General features: G+C 46.8%; 1 protein-coding gene across 1 annotated transcript in view; it reads right to left on the bottom strand.

Annotated features, from left to right (window-relative positions):
• The window catches only part of PRCP (prolylcarboxypeptidase), a 74,715-nt gene that overhangs the window by 14,541 nt on the left and 39,087 nt on the right, over window positions 1-21,087 (bottom strand). Inside the window, exons 5-7 of the mRNA XM_073612822.1 lie at window positions 14,394-14,551; window positions 14,125-14,297; window positions 12,731-12,895 (exon numbers count right to left, since the gene is read on the bottom strand). Of these exons, the coding sequence (XP_073468923.1) occupies window positions 12,731-12,895; window positions 14,125-14,297; window positions 14,394-14,551 (496 nt within the window). The remainder of the gene's footprint in view (window positions 1-12,730; window positions 12,896-14,124; window positions 14,298-14,393; window positions 14,552-21,087) is intronic.

The raw sequence follows: 21,087 nt of genomic DNA on the forward strand, positions 1-21,087 counted from the left end.
GTGGCAAACTACTGGCCAGGGCCCTGAAACGGCAACGCACATCCGGACATGTCCATAAAATTCAAACGCCCTCGGGATCCCAAACTGTACTATCCTCTAAAATTGCAGATGCCTTTCGCGATTATTATGCCCAACTTTATCAACTCCCAGCCACACTTGCAGGACATACGCCCTCTCAGAAGGCAGACCGTATTGCGCAATACTTGGAGGAGGCACTCACACCACAAATTTCGCAACAAATTAGTGCTCAGCTTGATAGGCCTATAGCGGTGGAGGAAATAGAAGCAATCATTAAGGATCTTCCGCATGGGAAGAGCCCTGGTCCTGATGGACTAACTAATGCGTACTATCGCAAATTTTCTCACCTCCTGGCTGCCCGAATGTGCACATATTTCAATGCGTTAGCTTCGGGCACCACCCTCCCGAGGGATGCGTTGATGGCGCACATCACCGTCCTTCCGAAGGAGGGCAAGGATCCCTCCACCCCTAGCAGCTATAGGCCGATTTCATTACTGAACACTGATATCAAGATTTTCGCGAAAGTGTTGGCTAATCGCCTCAAACCTATCCTCCCATCGGTGATTCATACAGATCAAACGGGTTTTATAACAGGTAGGGAGGCTAGGGACAACTCCAATCGAGCCATACAATTGATACACTGGGCGAACCTGCGTCGGCCCAGTGCACCCTGTCTTCTCTTATCCACGGACGCTGAGAAGGCCTTCGACAGGGTGGACTGGGCCTATCTGCAGGCGGTGCTCTCTCGATTGGGCTTGGGAAGTAATATGCTCCAATGGATAGGGTCATTATACAGTTCCCCCGAAGCGCGGGTTAAAGTAAATGGAACGCTTTCCAACCCCTTTCCTATTCGAAACGGTACACGGCAGGGGTGCCCCTTGTCCCCCTTGATTTTTGCCCTCACTCTAGAACCACTACTCAACATAATCAGAGCAAACCCTAATATAAAGGGGCTCACGGTGGGAACGACAGAGCATAAACTATCGGCTTACGCAGACGACGTTCTTTTCTATGTTACAGACCCACTGATCTCCCTACCTAACATCATGTCTGAATTAAACAGATTCTGTTCTTTATCAAATTTCAAAATTAATTATAGCAAGTCCGAGATTCTCCCCCTCAGTGTTCCTCAAGCAATGCGCTCCCAACTACAGGCCTCCTTCTCCTTCACGTGGTGCTGCTCTTCCTTAAAATACCTGGGGATTCACCTCCCAGCTGATATAACACAACTTTACTCATGCAATTTTGCACCATTACTCACAACTATCAAAGCTGATTTAACTAGGTGGGATCGTACTTCCTTTTCGTGGATGGGGCGGGTCAGCATACTGAAGATGAATGTACTGCCACGAATTCTGTTTTTTCTCCAGATGATACCTATTGCTTTGCCCAGATCTCTTTTCTCGACCTTCAACAGCCTATTTGTCAAATTTATTTGGCAGGGTCATGTACCCCGCTTAGCTCTCCGTACGCTACAACGCCCTAAAAATATGGGAGGACTGGGAGTGCCTTCTGTCCGCAAATATTATGAGGCAGTGGCCCTGCAGAGAGTTCTCGACTGACACCACCACACCTCTACCAAGGCTTGGGTTCCTCTCGAGAAGTTTCTGGCGGGACGCAACTTGTCTCATGCCCCTTGGCTCCCGCGTGAGAACAGAGGTCTTTCGAGCTTTGTTTCCCCGATCACTATACATGTACTGAGATTGTGGGATACCATTAACTCAAAGGAGCACCTGTCACAGCCAACGTCCCCGCTTGCACCGCTAGGAGGCTTTCCCTGGTTCACTCCAGGGGAACACCTTTCCTACCTCCGCAATTGGACTGGTGATGGGGAGGTTCGCTGTGGACGGTTTGTTCATGAACAAGGTATGGTGTCCTTAGACTGGCTCCGATCCCAGTTTGGTAGCTTTCCTATGGATGGATGGCGATATAGGCAACTACAGCATTTTATTAAGAGTTTACCTCTTCCTGTGCGACCCCCCTCATCACTAACCCCCTTCGAAAAACTATGTAAATCTGAGGGCCCCATTGCTCACTCTATCTCCTTGCTTTATGCGATGCTGCAGTCTGCGGAATCTCAGAACAAACCTACATACATTAGGGAATGGGAGAGAGACCTGGGACACACATTTACTGAGGTCCAATTGAATAACCTTTATCGGCTCACTCATAAAAGCTCAATAGATACCAAAACGCAGGAAAATTGTTTCAAACTATTAACCCGATGGTATAAGGTACCAACGAAATTGGCGAAAATATATCCGACATTTTCGGCTGCATGTTGGAGGGGCTGCGGGCTTAGGGGCACTTTCCTACATATTTGGTGGGAGTGCCCGAGGCTCCGGCCCTTCTGGCTAGACGTTAGAGCCCAGATAAAGGTTATCCTAGATGTGGATTTACCGGACTCCCCCATGGAGTTCTTGCTGCATGTGCCATCCACCCCACTAAGTCAGTACCGGAAGTCGATACTCCCACACCTCTTAAATGCTGCACGGCGTTTGATCCCTGTTCACTGGAAATCAACCCGTATTCCGAGACGAACCGAGTGGATGGGCCTGATTGACTCGGTCATGGCAGCGGAGGAGTGGATGGCAAAATGTAAAGATAAGTTTGATAAATTTTATGCAATCTGGGCGACATGGACACATTATAAGTCTAGGGATACGGCGACTCCCCTCCAGGCTTCCCCTGGGGCCGCTTCCTGTAGATCAGACATTGCTGGAGTTGCCCCTTAAACAACTTTGAAGGATGAGAGCCACGGCATACTTATTTAACCCCAAGATCTACATAATGATAATGATATTGCACTTTTAATTCACACAGTTGTGCTAGCCATTAGACAGATATGTCAGGGATTATTAGATATACCCATCATCCTCCCTCCCCAATTTTCTCCCTCTTTTTTACCCCCTTCCCCACCCCCCCTTTTTTTTCCGGCTAGGGTCTAACTCTTGGACACTAACAGGATGTTGTTTACTTAACATGGTTACTGTTGACCTGCTTAGATGTAGTGGTGGTTTCAACCATAGATTCCACCTCTATTATGATGGTGGACGCAGGATGAAGAAGTCATAAGTATCTCATGACACACTTACGTCAAGGTTTTAGTAAAAGTTTGCACCGTTTGTTCTTTTACTCTTTAAAGCACATCCTTTTAATATATATGGTTTGGTATACTTTTATGGTACTACACTGTGATTTATTAGATCCCCCCCCCCTTTTTTTTTCTTCTCTTTGTACCCCCTGTATTATTATTTGTTATATTTGAAAATAATATATAATAAAGATTATATAAAAAAAAAAAAGAAAAGGGGAAGGCATATACCTAATATTAAGCCAACCCAACAGCACTCAGGACTGGTAATAGGCCGCTCATGCAGTGTACTATATCATGGTGAGGTAAGGGAGAAAGTCACATGTTCCTCTGTAGGTGGGTTTTGTTCATACAGGTGAACAGGGAGCACCATACCATCATCAACTTGCTCCCTGCCATCTGGGCAAGATCCAATGTTTCAAGATGTGGAGGTGCACGCGACATGATCAGAACTTACAAAGAAATCCTGCTGGGGGCTCTGGAGGGCAAATGGGGCGGCATAAAAATCATGGAGGGCAAGTAGCCCGTCAACCCTAAAGGGTTGGATACAGCTGCAATTCCAGACATCCCCTGCAATAGGGGAGACATTTACTCCTAAAAAAGGGAAGCAGAGCCTGCAGATTCTCTTCAGCCCCGCTCACTGTATATATACGTCATTTTTTTGAAGATGGATATCTCGGTAACGGCAGCAGCTGCTGCCACAACCGAGATATCCATCTTTTCAGTGAGCGATTCTGTACACGATAATGGTGGTCTCAGCGGCGGGTTCGCCGCGAGATCACCGTTATCGGCGGCGGGAGAGGTGCCACCCCCCCTCCCGCCGCTCTCCCGCACCCTCCGCCGCTTACCGGAGCCGTCGGTAGCGGCGGAGGCGATCGGGTCCTTTCCCTGCTGAGGTATGGAGACAAGTGAGGCCAAGATGGCGCCTACCCGTCTCCATACCATGTGACGGCCGGAGCGACGTCATTACGACAGCTCCGCCCACTCTCTTAAAGGCACAAATTTTTTTAGTGTCATTTTTTTAAACGACTTTTTTTTTTTTTTTTTGCATTTTAGTCTAAATATGAGATCTGAGGACTTTTTGACCCCAGATCTCATATTTAAGAGGACCTGTCATGCTTTTTTCTATTACAAGGGATGTTTACATTCCTTGTAATAGGAATAAAAGTGATCCAAATTTTTTTTTTTTAAAAACAGTGAAAAAATAAATAAAATAAAATAAATAATAAAAAAAAAAAAAAAAAAATTTTTTTAAAGCGCCCTGTCCCGACGAGCTCGCACGCAGAAGCGAACGTATACGTGAGTAGCGCCCGCATATGAAAACGGTGGTCAAACCACACATGTGAGGTATCGCCGCGACCGGTAGAGTGAGAGCAATAATTCTAGCCCTAGACCTCCTCTGTAACGCAAAACATGCAATCTGTAGAATTTTTTAAACGTCGCCTATGGAGATTTTTAAGGGTAAAAGTTTGACGCTATTCCACGAGCGGGCGCAATTTTGAAGCGTGACATGTTGGGTATCAATTTACTTGGCGTAACATTATATTTCACAATATAAAAAAAAATTGGGCTAACTTTACTGTTGTCTTATTTTTTTTTTCAAAAAAGTGAATTTTTTCCAAAAAAAGTGCGCTTAGAAGACCGCTGCGCAAATACGGTGCAAAAAAAAGTATTGCAATGACCGCTATTGTATTCTCTAGGATGTTAGAAAAAAAACAATATATAATGTTTGGGGGTTCTAAGTAATTTTCTAGCAAAAAAACCTGTTTTAAACTTGTAAACACCTAAAATCCAAAACGAGGCTGGTCTTTAAGTGGTTAACTCATGAGTAGGGATGAGCTTCGTGTTCGAGTCGAACCCATGTTCGACTCGAACATCGGCTGTTCGATCGTTCGCCGAATTGCGAACGTTATGGGCCGTTCGCGCTAAATTCGTGTGGCGCGTCACGGCCCATAATTCACTGCGGCATCGCAGTGCATTGCTGGCTGATGATTGGCCAAGCATGCACTATGACCCGCATGCTTGGCCAATCACAGCGCCGTCAGTAGAGAGAGCTGTAATTGGCCAAAGCCAGGGTGGCTTTGGCCAATTATGGCTCAGGGGATTTAGTACACACCCCACACTATATAAGGCCGCCTGCACGGCGGCCCTGTGTAGTGTGTGTTCCGGTGTGCTGAGAGATAGAGAGAGAGAGAGACAGTGTCATTTGATTTGAGTTAGATAGATTAGGCAGAACAGTCAGTCAGTTAGCTGCACTTACAGTGTATTGTGTATATATATGCATCCCAGGTGTTGCATATATATATATACACTGTATTCAGTTTAGCTAGATCCGTTCCTGTTATCTTCTATCTAGACTATTTACATTTAATGCAGTGCGTCCTGCTCACAGTGTTCAGCTAGATCCGTTCCTGCTATTTACATTTAGTGCAGTGCGTCCTGCTCACAGTGTTCAGCTAGATCCGTTCCTGTTATCTTCTAGACTATTTACATTTAGTGCAGTGCGTCCTGCTCACAGTGTTCAGCTAGATCCGTTCCTGCAATTTACATTTAGTGCAGTGCGTCCTGCTCACAGTGTTCAGCTAGATCCGTTCCTGCTATTTACATTTAGTGCAGTGCGTCCTGCTCACAGTGTTCAGCTAGATCCGTTCCTGCTATTTACATTTAGTGCAGTGCGTCCTGCTCACAGTGTTCAGCTAGATCCGTTCCTGTTATCTTCTAGACTATTTACATTTAGTGCAGTGCGTCCTGCTCACAGTGTTCAGCTAGATCCGTTCCTGCTATTTACATTTAGTGCAGTGCGTCCTGCTCACAGTGTTCAGCTAGATCCGTTCCTGCTATTTACATTTAGTGCAGTGCGTCCTGCTCACAGTGTTCAGCTAGATCCGTTCCTGTTATCTTCTAGACTATTTACATTTAGTGCAGTGCGTCCTGCTCACAGTGTTCAGCTAGATCCGTTCCTGTTATCTTCTAGACTATTTACATTTAGTGCAGTGCGTCCTGCTCACAGTGTTCAGCTAGATCCGTTCCTGTTATCTTCTAGACTATTTACATTTAGTGCAGTGCGTCCTGCTCACAGTGTTCAGCTAGATCCGTTCCTGTTAAATTCCTACTGACAGGCAGGCTTGTCTGGTTACAGTATATAAAGCTACCTGAAGAAAATTACAGGTGTTCTATTTGATCCTATTAGTACCACGGTCAGGCAGCTAGACTATTTACATTTAGTACAGTGCGTCCTGCTCACAGTGTTCAGCTAGATCCGTTCCTGTTATCTTCCTACTGACAGGCAGGCTTGTCTGGTTACAGTATATAAAGCTACTTGAAGAAAATTACAGGTGTTCTATCCCAGCTTAGTGCAGCTACAGGCCATTAGTATGTCTGGAAGGCCAAGAAGGAGAGGCAGACAGTCACAAGCCAATAAGAGAGGGCAAGCAGGCTCTGTGTCTAGTGCTGGTCGTGGAGACGGTGCATCCTCATCAGCACGTGGCCATGGGACACGCTTGGCCTTTTTTTCGGCAGCTGGCAGTGTTGAGCCGCAACATGCGGAAGACTTGGTCGAGTGGATGACCAAGCCGTCCTCATCCTCCTCATCCTCTCTCACCCATGCCCAGGGTGCTTTGTCTGGCAAAGCAGCGGCCTCTTCCCTCAGCTCAATGTCATCAGTGACTCCTTCCCTAGCTCCACCATGTCCTCATGAGGATTCCCTCGAACTGTTTGACCACAGTGTTGGGTACATGCTCCAGGAGGATGCCCAGCGTTTGGAAGGCTCTGATGACGATACTGAGCTCGATGAAGGCAGTAACATGAGCACGGACAGAGGGGGTGCCCAAGAAGGACAGCAATCTGGCAGTCATGCTCCCCCTGCTGCAGCATACTGCCAGGTTTGCTCCAGTGATGAGGAGGGAGGGGATGATGAGGTCACTGACTCAACGTGGGTGCCTGATAGGAGAGAGGAGGAGGAGGAGGAGGAGGAGGAGGAGGCGGCGGCACATCACCAACGAGGCAGGATGCCCTCCAGGGGCCAGCCTAAGGGCAGCACATTGACTGCATCACACCCCAAAGCTCCACATGTGCAGGGCGCTGCAGTCTCTGCGCGTTATTCAAAAAGTTCTTTGGTGTGGGCCTTTTTTGAGACGAGTGCATCAGATCGCACCGCTGCTATTTGCAACATATGTCTCAAGCGTATCTCGCGTGGCCAAAACATCTCCCGCTTGGGTACCACATGCTTGACCAGACATATGTTGACCTGCCATGCAGTTCGTTGGCAAGCGTATCTAAAAGACCCACACCAAAGAACAAAGAGGATCTCTCCTTGCTCCTCATCAGCTGAGATTTCCAACCCCACTAGACCTTCAGTCCTCTCTGAGACCTGCAGTGAGAGGAATGAAGGTGTAGAATTAGGTGTGTCACAGCCAAGTACTTGTGGGCAATCTGCTTTTGGTACACCGACGTCAGATTGTACCAGGCAAATTTCCCTGCCCCAGCTGCTGCACCGCCGAAAGAAGTTTGCTCCCAGCCATCCACATGCCCAGCGGTTGAATGCTAGCTTGGCAAAATTGCTAGCACTTCAACTGCTGCCTTTTCAGTTGGTAGACTCTGCCCCCTTCCGTGAGTTTGTGGAATGTGCGGTTCCTCAGTGGCAGGTACCCAAACGCCACTTTTTCTCACGGAAGGCGATTCCGGCTCTCTACCGGCATGTGGAAGGCAATGTCCATGCCTCGCTGGACAGGGCGGTCAGCGGTAAGGTGCATATTACCGCTGACTCATGGTCCAGCAGGCATGGACAGGGACGTTACCTAAGTTTCACGGCGCATTGGGTGACTCTGCTGGCAGCTGGGAAGGATGCAGGACAAGGTGCAGTAGTGTTGGAGGTTGTTCCGCCACCACGCCTCCAAAATGCTGATTGTGACACACCTCTCTCCTCCACCCCCTCCTCCTCTTCTTCCTCCATGGCCTCTTCCTCGGAACCAGCGGTGCTCCGTAGTCGTTCAAGGGGCTACGCAAGTACGCAGGCCAAAAGATGCCATGCGGTGCTTGAGCTGGTGTGCTTGGGGGACAGGAGCCACACTGGGGCAGAGGTTCTGTCAGCTCTGCAGGGGCAGGTTCAGAGGTGGTTGACGCCACGCCAACTTAAGGCAGGAATGGTGGTTTGCGACAATGGCACCAACCTCCTCTCTGCCCTCCGACAGGGACAAATGACCCATGTGCCCTGTTTGGCTCACGTCCTTAACTTGGTGGTGCAGCGGTTCTTGGGCAGGTACCCGGGCTTACAGGATGTCCTGAGGCAGGCCAGGAAAGTCTGTGTGCATTTCCGCCGGTCATATAATGCCAGTGCTCGGCTGACGGACCTCCAAAAGGAGTTTAACCTGCCCAAGAACCGCCTAATCTGTGACATGCCCACCAGGTGGAACTCAACGTTGGCCATGCTGCAGCGGCTGCACACGCAGCAGAGGGCCATCAATGAGTACCTGTGCGACTATGGCACCAGGACAGGGTCAGGGGAGCTTGGTTTTTTTTCCCCACGCCAGTGGGCCATGATCAGGGATGCATGCACTGTCCTGTCACCATTCGAGGAGGCCACGAGGATGGTGAGCAGTGACAGTGCATGCATCAGTGACACTGTCCACCTGTTGGAGCACACGCTGCGTGGAATAATGGACAGGGCACTTGAGGCAGAACAGAGGCAGGAAGAGGAGGACTTCCTTAGCTCTCAAGGCCCCCTTTATCCAGACAGTGTTCCTGCGTGCCCGCCGATCACACAGGAAGAGGACGAGGAGGAAGAGGAGGAGGAGGAAGATTGTGTCAGTATGGAGGTGGAGCCTGGCACTCAGCATCAGCAGCAGTCTTTAAGGGATCAGTCCCAAGAAACACATGGACTTGTACGTGGCTGGGAGGAGGTGGCTGCGGACCATGTCGTTCTTAGTGACCCAGAGGACTCCGGACCGAATGCCTCAGCAAACCTACGCTGCATGGCCTCCCTGATCCTGCAAAGCCTGCGTAAGGATCCTCGTATTCGTGGTATCAAGGAGAAGGACCAATACTGGCTGGCAACCCTCCTTGATCCACGTTACAAGGGTAAGGTTGCGGACCTTATCTTGCCATCGCAGAGGGAGCAGAGGATGAAACATCTTCGGGAGGCCTTGCAGAAAGGTCTGTGCAACGCGTTCCCAGAGACTGGGAGGTTACAAACTCCTGTTTCTGGACAACGTGTTGCTGAGGCTTCGGTCAGTCAAAGAAGGAGCGGTGGAGAAGGTGGCCGTCTGACCGATGCGTTCAGACAATTTTTTGGTCCGCAGCCCCAAGGTATGATCGGTTCCAGCAACCATCGCCAGCGTCTGTTTTACATGGTGCAGGAATACCTAGGGGCAAGATCAGACTTGGACACCTTTCCCACCGAAAATCCTCTGGGTTACTGGGTCTTGAGGATGGATCACTGGCCAGAGCTTGCACAGTATGCAATTGAGCTACTGGCCTGTCCTGCATCCAGCGTTCTTTCGGAACGCACATTCAGTGCTGCTGGAGGCGTGGTAACTGATCACAGGGTGCGTCTGTCCACCGACTCGGTCGATCGGCTGACCTTCATAAAAATGAATGAGTCTTGGATCACCACCAGCTACCAAGCACCTGATGCTGATGTAACCGAATAATTTTTTTTGAAATCTCAGATCCCTTCAAAGACTGCCTATGCTGATGCTGAGTGACTATCCCTGAGTAATTATCCTCTTCCTCCTCAATCATCACGCTGATAGCTTGTAAGAACATTTTTGGTTCTGGGCGCCACCACCAGTGCCTAAGGCACAATTTTTCAGCCCCTGTTTAACAGGGGCGTGTAATTACAATTTTTGATGTAATACTTTGCAGCAGGGCTCGTTCCTGCGTTCCAACTAGAGTGTCTGTGAGGGGTTGCAGTGTTGTGGCACCAGCACCAGTGCCTAAGGCCCAATTTTTCTGCCCCTGTCTAACAGGGGCGTGTAATTACAATTTTTGAAGCAATACTTTGCAGCAGGGCTCGTTCCTGCGTTCCAACTAGAGTGTCTGTGAGGGGTTGCAGTGTTGTGGCACCAGCACCAGTGCCTAAGGCCTAATTTTTCAGCTCCTGTTCAACAGGGGCATGTAATTACAATTCTTGATCTAATATTTCACAGCAGGGCCCTGTGAGGGCTTACAGTGTTGTGGCCACAGCAACACCTAAGGCCCAAATTTCTGCTGAGTATATAGGGCAGGCCCCTACTTTCAAACATCTAACTTACAAACGACTCCTACTTGCAAACGGAAGGAGACAACAGGAAGAGATGAAATCTACCCCTAGGAAGGGAAATTCTCTCCTGTAAGAGTTAATATGGGAAAACAATTTCTCCTTTCCACTGATGCTTTCCAATCCTTGTTCCACAAAAAAACCCAAATTTTCAAAAAACATTTTTCATTGGGACAAAAAAGTGAGGTGAAATCTTCTGAAGAGGAGGAAAGACAGCAAAACAAATGTCACAGGGGTGATAACCCTTCCCTATATTTTCCAAAAAGCTTAGAAAAGATTTTTTGGCTGGAGCTAAACACGTTAAAAATGTTCAAAATTACAAACAGATTCTACTTAACAACAAACCTACAGTCCCTGTCTTGTTTGCACCGCCTGTATACTGCTGTTCAGAGTATATAGGGCCTGGTGGCCCCACACCTTTCCTTATTTTAATTTGGGTGCGGGGTTCCCCTTAATATCCATACAAGACCCAAAGGGCCTGGTAATGGACTGGGGGGTACCCATGCCGTTTGTCTCACTGATTTTCATCCATATTGCCATGACCCGACATGACATTAAACCCGCAAGCAGTTTTAAATGAGATTTTTTCCTTTAAAAATGACATTTGGTGCAGGGACTGTTCTAAACATGGGAAACACGCGTCACTTTACAGGCATACTATAGACACCCCCCAGGTACGATATTTAAAGGAATATTTCACTTTTTTTTTTTTTACTTTAAGCATCATTAAAATCACTGCTCCCGAAAAAACGTCCGTTTTTAAAAGTTTTTTTTGCATTGATACATGTCCCCTGGGGTAGGACCCGGGTCCCCAAACCCTTTTTAGGACAATACCATGCAAATTAGCCTTTAAAATGAGCACTTTTGATTTCGAACGTTCGAGTCCCATAGACGTCAATGGGGTTCTAACGTTCGTGCGAACTTTCGGTCCGTTCGCGGGTTCTGGTGCGAACCGAACCGGGGGGTGTTCGGCTCATCCCTACTCATGAGCTTTCCCAAGGAGGTTACAATGAAGGCCCCTTAAAGTGGTTGTATACCCTTGCATATACCCATACCCTCTCTCTCGGAGCTGAGGCCGCCCCTTTTTTTTCTTGGTGTCAAGAAAACTTGTCAGAGGTGACTTCTACAGATAGAGAAAGAGGCAGCAGACAGAAATGACACTTAGTGCTCTGGATTGAGACACGCTATAGGAGATATACGTTGGGTTGAACAGCACTGGTCTACTTTACATCCAGTTCAGAAGAGGGTGAACCAGGGGAGGACAGCACACAATGGTAGCGGTGTCCAGTCAGAATACTGCTACCCATCAGAAAATGTAACAGAAGTGCCGTTCTGAGCAAAAAAAAAAAAAAAAATGCTTACTGCGCATGCGCTGTGCGGCCCAACATAGCCGCTATGCGTTCCAACAGGTTTCCTAATCTGACAGAACACAAAACCAGCAGCAGACTTCTTACACCCAGGCAAGCAGGCAGAAGGTGGCGACGGCCATCTTGGTACACCCCGCAACGGCAAACCTATTACATATGGAAATAGATTATTTCACCTTGGTTGCAGTAAAATAGTCCATTTCAGTATATAAAAGGTGAGTTAACTGCTAAAATAAGTGTGAAATTAAAGACGTGCCTGGGTGTAAGAGGTTCACTGCCACCTTCTGCCACATTAGGAAACCTACTGAAAATGCTTGGCGGCCACGCATAGCGCATGCGCAATAGGCAATTTTGCTCACCGCGTCACTTCCGTTGCATTTTCTGATGGGTAGTGGCATTCTGATAGAACAGCAGCTTTCTGTTCTGGTTTTAGCAATAGTTTTATAAAAGCTGAAGTTGAGATATTTGGCGAGCATTAACTGCTTCCGGACTGCCCCATGTACATTTACTGCAGCAGGGCGGCCCGGCTGTGCAAAAATCACATACTGTACCTGCAGGCCGATACTGCAGCTGTCTCCTGCTGGCTCGAAGCCTGAGTATTGAGCAATCACATGAGCGCTGATCACTCAGTTCCCAGGTTTGCTCTCTGCCCCTCCAGTGCTCACTGGAGCACCAGCCTGCGGGAGGGGGTGGGAGCAGCAACTTCAGGCTCTTCATGGCATGCTGGGAGGCTGAGCCAGCTGTCGATCAGCCAATATTGTCGGGATCACTCCAGAGTCTGGAGCGAGCTTTAGCCTGCTGTTGGCTGATTTTGGGTCACGGGAGTGTACAAGTAAGAGCACTCCTGTGACCCACAAGAGCTTTGGCCATATACAGCTCTTTTAAAGCCTATCGTTTTCCAGCTTAGCATGGTTCAATAGATAAGATAGATAAGATAGATAAGATAGATAAGATATCATTCAGTGACATGTGTTGCAACAATTTCTGTGGCATTACCTGGTAATTCCAGCCAAGATCACTGAGGCTGCCCACAGCGGTCTGAGAGGTGTTGAGGCAAGGCGTCCCCCCGGTGTAATTAAAATACACATTCAGTGCCTGAAAAACATTTTGCAGCAGTCCCTTGTCGTCAAGGTTGGGGTTCTTCAAGTGCTTACAGACTTCCTACAGGAAGACAGTGAAGAGGTTAGAAGTTGGACATTTCAAAGTGCTAAGACAGGTATATGGCCGGTGATGGTCGGATGTGGTGGCTCACACACATTTACATTGCAAGAGGAGCTCAGACACTCACAGGGTAAAAAAAAAAAAAAATGTATGGGCACCTGTCGATCTATCCATGGTGGAAGGACAGCAAATTACATAATCTATGGCCTGCTTAAGTGATAGATCCAGTTTTGTTGGTTTTTAGACTATGGACAACTACCCACCACAATTCTCAGATGGGGATATGCACTGGTAACCACTGACAGGTGTAGTATCCTCCTAGATTAGTGCAGGTTGTTTGGTAAATTTGGTCTAGCTCCTCTAATCAGTGGAGCAGGAGCTGACTGTTCTGGCCTGCTCAGTGTCTCACAGGCTGCTGCTCTTATTACTTCCTCCTGTATCTAGAGGATTCTAGTACCATAGCGGGAGGAAGAACAGAGTGGGCAGCCTGAGTATGTATGGAGAATCCAGCCATTTCCTGGGGAGGTGTGCCCTGTAGGTGGCTGGGGAGCCCATAAATGGCCTGAGGCAGGGGAGAGAGGTCCTGTATCCAGTGCTGCTGGAGGAGACCCCCATGCAGGGGCTCTGCCCCTGGGGCATGATTAGTGGAGGTGACATCTAGAAGACATTGAGGTCCTAGCTGGAGCACCTATTTTGCAAAGCATAGCCCTGGAGTCGGTTTGGGTCTGGAGACGCTCCCTGTAGAGTGCCAGGAGAAAGTTAGAGGAAACGTGTCCAGCTGTCCTACGGTAGTGGGAGTTTGTATCTCCCTCACCGTCTCAATGGTGGAACATCAGAGGACTGTTTAGATCCCTGATATCTCCACCACTGGACTCAAAGTGAAGGGCCCCATCTGAGGGTTAGGGGGCCCCCCCCTTCATGGTTTCTTGTACCGGGGCTCTGATGGTTCTAGTTATTCCTCAGAGTCAGCCTGTGGCCAAAAAGTGCTGCGTCAAGAACCCAGTATATATATATATATATATATATATATATATATATATATATATATATATATATATATATATATATATATATATATATATATATATATATATATATATATCTCTTTGCTTTTCTCAGACCAGCTTGGAGCAGTTTTGATAGCGATTCTAGCAAAAGACTTTCACACAGGAGGGATTTGTTTCAGGACAGCTTCTTTTAAAAAGATAATCTCATTTTTCATAGATTACCTTAATTGGCCAGGCCGGCAATGGCTCCAGGAAACTGGCGGGGTATGGATAGTCTACCATGGCCAGGTTTATCCAAATATCAGACAGCCAGCTTTTCATCATTGCAACATCCTCTTTGCATTTGAGCGGAGAGCACATGTGAAACGTGCTGGACATCCATCGGATGCCATCATCTGTAATAATGGAAGGAGGAAGAAGAACAAATTAACAGGTCCTCCAAAGAAAGGTCATTCCCGACATCTGTACAAAATGATGCCAGAGACACTTACCCGTCTCTGCCATACGGTTTATGGCAGCCCAAGACTTTGATACACTTTCTGCACACCCAGATCCACTCTTCTTAAAATCATTCGTCACAATTTGGTAAAATAGATTACAAGGAACCAAATCCTCAAACTGCCAGATTGGAGCCGAAGCAGCCAGAGCCCTGGAAGTGGAAGGACATGTTTTGGGTGATTAGGTCTCCAGCGGATAGAAGTTGCCAGCACTGAACTTTTAATAAAAAAGGACATTGATATGTCCAGGGATCCAGTGCTGTCCTTACCCAGGCCACCTCTTTGTTGGTCTTCGGGTCCCTGGCACTGGCATGTTTACTGTGGGAAGCAGCAGTGCGACCTTGCGCATGTACGAGTCGCACTGCCACTATCTGATTGGTCCTGCAGCCTCCTGGGACCTGTGGTGTATCCCAAGAGGTTGTAGGGGGGCAGGGTGGTGAAAAACTTTCTCCGAACGCCTAGGCGCTTGGAGAGGAAGTGAGGAGCGGGTACCTGTCAAAACTAGGTAGCCCCCCCCCCCCCCCCAACAATTAAAAAAAATGTATAAAATTTACACACATTCCAAATATGATGGAGGATGATGGGGGGGGTGGGTAAGAAAAGCGGAACTTCCCCATTTGGGTGAAATGCCACTTTAAGTTTTCAGTTTAACCACTTCATCTCCAGAAGATTTACCCCCTCCCCTTTATGACCAGGCCATTTTTTGCGATATGGCACTGCGTTATTTTAACTGACAATTGCATGGGCGTGCGACACTGTACCCAAATAAAATCTATGTCCTTTTTTCCCCCACGAATAGAGCTTTCTTTTGGTGGGATTTGATCACCTCCGCATTTATTTTTTGCACTATAAAAAGACAATTTTGAAAAAAAATATTATTATTATATTATTATTAATAATAAAAAAATAGATCCAGAATAAAAAAAAAAAAACACACACACAGCATATATTGGATTGGTTTGCACAAAAGTTATATCTACAAAATATGGGATTTTCTATGGATTTTTTTTTTTTTTTACTTTTACTAGCAATAGCAGCAATCAGCGACTTCTAGCGGGACAGCGATATTGTAGCAGACAAAATCGACCACCAACTTTTTTTTTTTTTCTCTCAAGGGACCAGTCACACCAATACAGTGATCAGTGCTAAAAATATGCACAGTCACTGTACTAATGACACTGGCTGGGAAGGGGTTAACATCAGGGGCAATCAAAGGGTTAACTGTGTGCCTAGCCAGTATTTTTGTGCAGTGTGCGGGGGGTGCTTTTACTAGGGGGAAGAAATGGATCCTTCTCCCTAATTTGCAGGAACACAGGATCAATGCCTTCCTTACTGACCAAACGGCAGTCTGCCTCTGTACTGAATGATCGGCTGGCGGACAGAGTTTGTGGTATCCGCTGATCGAGCAGGCTGCCGGTGGCGCACATTCACGCCCGCTACCCAGAAGAGCTAGATCACATACAGTTGTGCTCATAAGTTTACATACCCTGGCAGAATTTAGGATTTCTTGGCCATTTTTCCAGAGAATATGAATGATAACACAAAAACATTTTTCACTCATGGTTAGCGTTTGGCTGAAGCCATTTATTATCAATAAACTGTGTTTACTCTTTTTAAAATCATAATGGCAACAGAAACTACCCAAATGACCCTGATCAAAAGTTTACATACCCTGGTGATTTGGGCCTGGAAAAATACACGCAAGTATAGGTCAATGAGTTTCTGGACTCCTGACAGACCCTTGCATCTTTCATCTAATGCTGCACTGACCTTTCTGGATTCTGAGTCATGGAGAAAGCAAAAGAATTGTCAAAGGAACTGTGGGAAAAGGTAGATGAACTGTATAAAAACAAGAAAGGGATATAAAAAAAAAAAAAGATATCCAAGGAATTGAGAATGCCAATCAGCAGTGTTCAAACTCTAATCAAGAAGTGGAAAATGATGGGTTCTGTTGAAACCAAACCACGGTCAGGTAGACCAACTAAAAATTTCAGCCACAACTGCCAGGAAAATTGTTCGGGATGCAAAGAAAACCCACAAATAACTTCAGGTGAAATACAGGACTCTCTGAAAACATGTGGTGTGGCTGTTTCAAGGTGCACAATAAGGAGGCACTTGAAGAAAGATGGGCTGCATGGTTGAGCCGCCAGAAGAAAGCCATTACTATACAAATGCCACAAAGTATCCTGCTTACAATACACAGAACAGCACAGAGACAAGCCTCAAACCTTCTGGCACAAAGTCAAAATGTTTTTGTGTTATATATATATATATATATTTATTATCTGAAAAATGGCCAAGAAATCATAAATTCTGCCAGGGTATGTAAACTTATGAGCACAACTGTATGTGTGTGATCTGGTGCACAGCTGCCATCCTGTTGCAGTAAAAAACTGCTTTGGGGAGGACACCAAGTGGTTACAGAAAGAAGAGATTTCAGTGAAAAATATAGGGCAAAACCCAAGCACCCAACACCCCCCTTATATATAATTTTTTTTTCTGTAGGTTCCTTCTGTCTATATACTCAGGATAACAGCAAAAGCAACTCTCTCTCAGCTTTAATGAGACACATTGGGTTTAATTTACTAAACGCAAAAAACAGTGTTGCACTTTGCAATGGAATTTGTCCCAGAGCTTGGTGAATGTGAAGCTTCACTTTACAAAGAATACCCATTCACGTGTAAGAAAAAAAAAAAAAAACCCACACACCAAATTTTTGCTTCCACATGATTGGAAGATGGAAATCGGCAGAGCTTCCATCTATTTACTAAGCTCTGGGGCAAAGTGAAAAAAAAAGTGCAACTGCTCATTCCAAGTGAACAGTCTTATTTGTTTTCAGTAAATCATCCCCATTGCCACAAGAGCCCATCTCCTCAAGCTAGGTAAATTGCACCTTCCCAATACAGGGAGGCAGCATAGACAGGTATACCTTGGCAGGAGGCGCGTGGCAACTGTGCATTGTAACCAATTAGCTTCAGCTTTAGTTATGCTTTGAAAAGGGGGGGGGGGGGTGGAGAACGTCAAAAGATTCAAGCACAAGAAGGACAGGTTTGCTTTAATTCCAGACCCCACCTCTGCATATACACAACCTTCCTCTAGGCTAGGTTCACACCAATGCGGTGCAAGAAATGCCGTGATCTGGGTGTTTTTCCCCGCACCGCACTGCTGCTTGTGTCAAAAAAAAGAAAAAAGAAAAAAAAAAAAAAGTTTGACATCTCAAAAACGCAGGTCGCGTTAAACTGGTTATAAGGCCTAAAACAAACGTTTTGACCCCAATGCATTCCTTGCAATAGGTATCAGTACCCCCCCATCCCCTTTTACTTAACTGAGCCCCTCATTCCATCAAGCACTGTGCACGTCTGCAGCGCTTCTCTCCCCTCATTTTCTGGTCCCACCGGCTTTGTTGAGACAATTGGCTGCTACTGCTGTCAATCAAAGCTGGTGATTGGGGGGGGGGGGGGGGGCAAGCCACAATGTCTGTGTCTATAGATGCAGGCAGAACAGCTTGGGAGCAAGCCTACACGCACCAGAGAAGGAACTAGAAGCGCCAGTGGGGGCCCCCAGAAGAAGAGGTTCAGACCTGCTCAGTGAATTTTCCATGTATTAAAACAGGTTTGTTTGTTTTTTTTGCATTTGCAATCACTGGAGTACAAGTCCTCTTGTTTTCCTGTGTAGCAAGGTCCCAGGCCTCCTTTGATCTAATGAGAACCTCCAGGACCAGGGATGGCTGACATCCTTCTGTATGTAGTGGATTGTGCAGCATGGTGGGTGCAGAGTAGTCAAGTTATTGGGCACCAGACACTTCTTGGATGCAAAAGAAAGTTTATTTCTCTTAACAAACCTTATTTTTTTTTTTTTTTTTGGGGGGGGGGGTTAGAGCCAGGACACCCTTAGGTAGTTGCAATATTAATTGGCAGACTCCGAGACTTCAACAGGACAGCCATACAGGGAAAGGCATCCAGCAAGAAGCCACATCTGCATGTGTAGGAATGCTGTCTCTTATGGCAACAGTCTTTAATAGTTCCAAACACAAGGCTCAACAGTTCCTTCACTTTCACTACGATCACTACTTGTAGTTCTTCAATACACTGAGCTCCCAGTCTCTCTCTCTCACTAGACTAGACGATTCACTGCCACTGAATCCCTTGAGCTCCTCCAATCTTCACGGTGGCATCTTCCTCAAGAGTCACCCCCGCTTCTCTGCTGGGTCCCTAGCTTGGCACTCCAGATACCTGTCAAGCTTCTCCCACGCCGGCCTGCTCGGTCCCTGGCTTGACACACAAGGCTGCTCTGCAAGTGTCACCTCCGCTGGCTGGGTCCCTGGCTTGATACCCACTGAAGTTTCCCGATTCTTCATCGTCCCCGTTTGGTGCGAATACTGCTCTCATACTTCCTTCAGTTACTCACTGTGGTCTCTGGTAAAAAGGTAAACTCGTTCTTTGTAATAAAGCTTTTAAACTGATTCTGACCTGGAGGCGCTTCTTCTCGGTTTTTCTCTGGTAAAAAGGTGGATGGTCCCTTACTGGCGACAGCTTCCCCTCTACCTCCGACCATGACAGGTTCTCCAGCCGGCAGAACTATCACTTCTGGTTGGACTGAAATCCCAACCCTGCGCTGCTCTCTTGCTTCTGGATAGGCCCTCAGACAATCTAGCAGCCACATGTGCCTGGGATAGGCCCAATCTCCAGCCTAGCAGCCCGGGCAGTACAACACACGTCCACCCAGACTGCCGTCCAGGTGGCACAGAACATAGATTACCTGACTCCACCCGAATATATAGGCTCTCCCAGCAGACAAGGGATTCAAGAAAAACCCCTGCCCATTGACCGAGATACCCCATATACCCATAATCTGACCTTTGGTTTCCCTTCTCGTATTTAGAACCACCAAGTAGTAGAAGAGAAAAAAGGTGCAACAAGACCAAACTTAGGGAGAAATCAACAGATCTCTACCAATCATCCAGGATAACTACTCCTGGCAAGTAAATTTGTGAGGAGCTCCCTGCCTAAACTCAAGGGTGCTACACCTGCAATATTTAAACTGTTCTAGGCTGCAATTTCCATATTTCTAATTTGTTGTTCTACATTTTAAAAGCCATCAGCAGAACAAGTCTGCTCACAATTCCTAAAAAAAAAAAAAAAAAAAAAAAAAAAAAACACCCCACACCCCCCACAGAGGAAATGAAACCTTGAGCAAAATGAAGTTTGTAAAATGGAAAAAAAGAGAAATTATATGACAGCTTGTAGCCTGGCTTCCTTCCTAAGTGGCCCATCCTGACAGATGCGGAACCCAGAGCACAGCCCATGTTAAGACAGGCAGGATACAGAGGTATTTGTAGAGACAGGACTGCTGGAAGAACAGTATTGTATTAAAAGTTGTTTTTTGTTTTTTCTTCTATTTTTGGGGTGAAAATGCTCATAAAAACACTTTCAGGTATGAAACTCATTTTATATTTAACCTAAACAATTTTTTTTTTTTAATTTTATTTTTTTTTACAAAACTTTCCAGCTAAAATTTTTTCAATGCAAATTTAACATGGGGATGAAAATTGTTCTCCAGCTAGTATTTATTTCCTGAGGCTTTATTGAACTGCAAGGTTGATGGTGTGTCTGTTAAAGTGGAACGTTACGCTTATTGTAAAAGGTAACACACACACACACACACATACCTGCTCTGTGCAATTCCATTGCACAGAACGGCCATGAACTTCCTCTTTTCGGGTGCCCTGCCAGAATTCCTGGCACCTCCCCTCTGTCCAGTGCTCCCCATGGGAAGCGGTTTCCCATGGGGGGCACTCATGCATGCTCGCACCTGAGCCCCACTGCTGCCTCCATTGACACAGACAGCAGGACTCGGCCCCGCCCCCCGCTCCCTCATCACTGGATTTGATTGACAGCACTGGGAGCCAATGGCTACCGGTGACCCAGCGAGACCCAGAAGTGAGGGAAGAGAAGAGCTGCAGACGTGCATGGCGCTGATCGAATGAGGGCTTAGGTAAGCAAGAGGAGGGGGGGATGGTGTGTGTGTGTGTGTGTGTGTGTGTGTGTGTGTGTGTGTGTGTGTGTGTGTGTGTGTGTGTGTGTGTGTGTGTGTGTGTTGCGGACACCTAAACATTTTTTTGCCTTCATTCATTCCTTGCATGAAGGTAAAAAAGAAGGTTTAGGCTTTACAACCACTTTAAAACAACTTGATAAATAAATAAAATAAATAAATGTTCTTTGGCAAGGAACATAAATTCCACATTAGTGTGTGCTGTAAAATTACCTCCAGTATTGCTCCGGTTTCCTCTTGCTAGATACTGCCATTTTGCTGAAGCCCAAAGCCCTCGAGTTATTCTTTAGGCTGTCAGCAGATCGGCCTCTAGTGGTTCTAATTTTCTGACTAACGTTCAACTTTAAAGCTGTCCTTCGCTAAAAAATGAAAGTGCCAGACATCCTCCTTCCTCTCTTCTCTTCCCCGTGCCTGCAACCTCCTGGAACACCTTACACATTTCAGGAGGCTGCTGGACCCGTCCCCACAGTGCTTTTGTGTCTGTGTATGAGTAGTGGAGAGTCGGCTGCGAGACCTCTGGAAGTGACAGTCAGATGCCAGAGAGCCGAAGCCCAGTAAAGAATGCGCGCCCCCCCCCCCCCCCCCCAGGCAGACATTGTTGGACTCCATGGACTAGTGAGTGTCCATTTCTCAAAGA

The sequence above is a fragment of the Aquarana catesbeiana genome, linkage group LG02 (genome assembly GCF_042186555.1).
Source record: "Aquarana catesbeiana isolate 2022-GZ linkage group LG02, ASM4218655v1, whole genome shotgun sequence".
Lineage (NCBI taxonomy): Eukaryota > Metazoa > Chordata > Amphibia > Anura > Ranidae > Aquarana > Aquarana catesbeiana.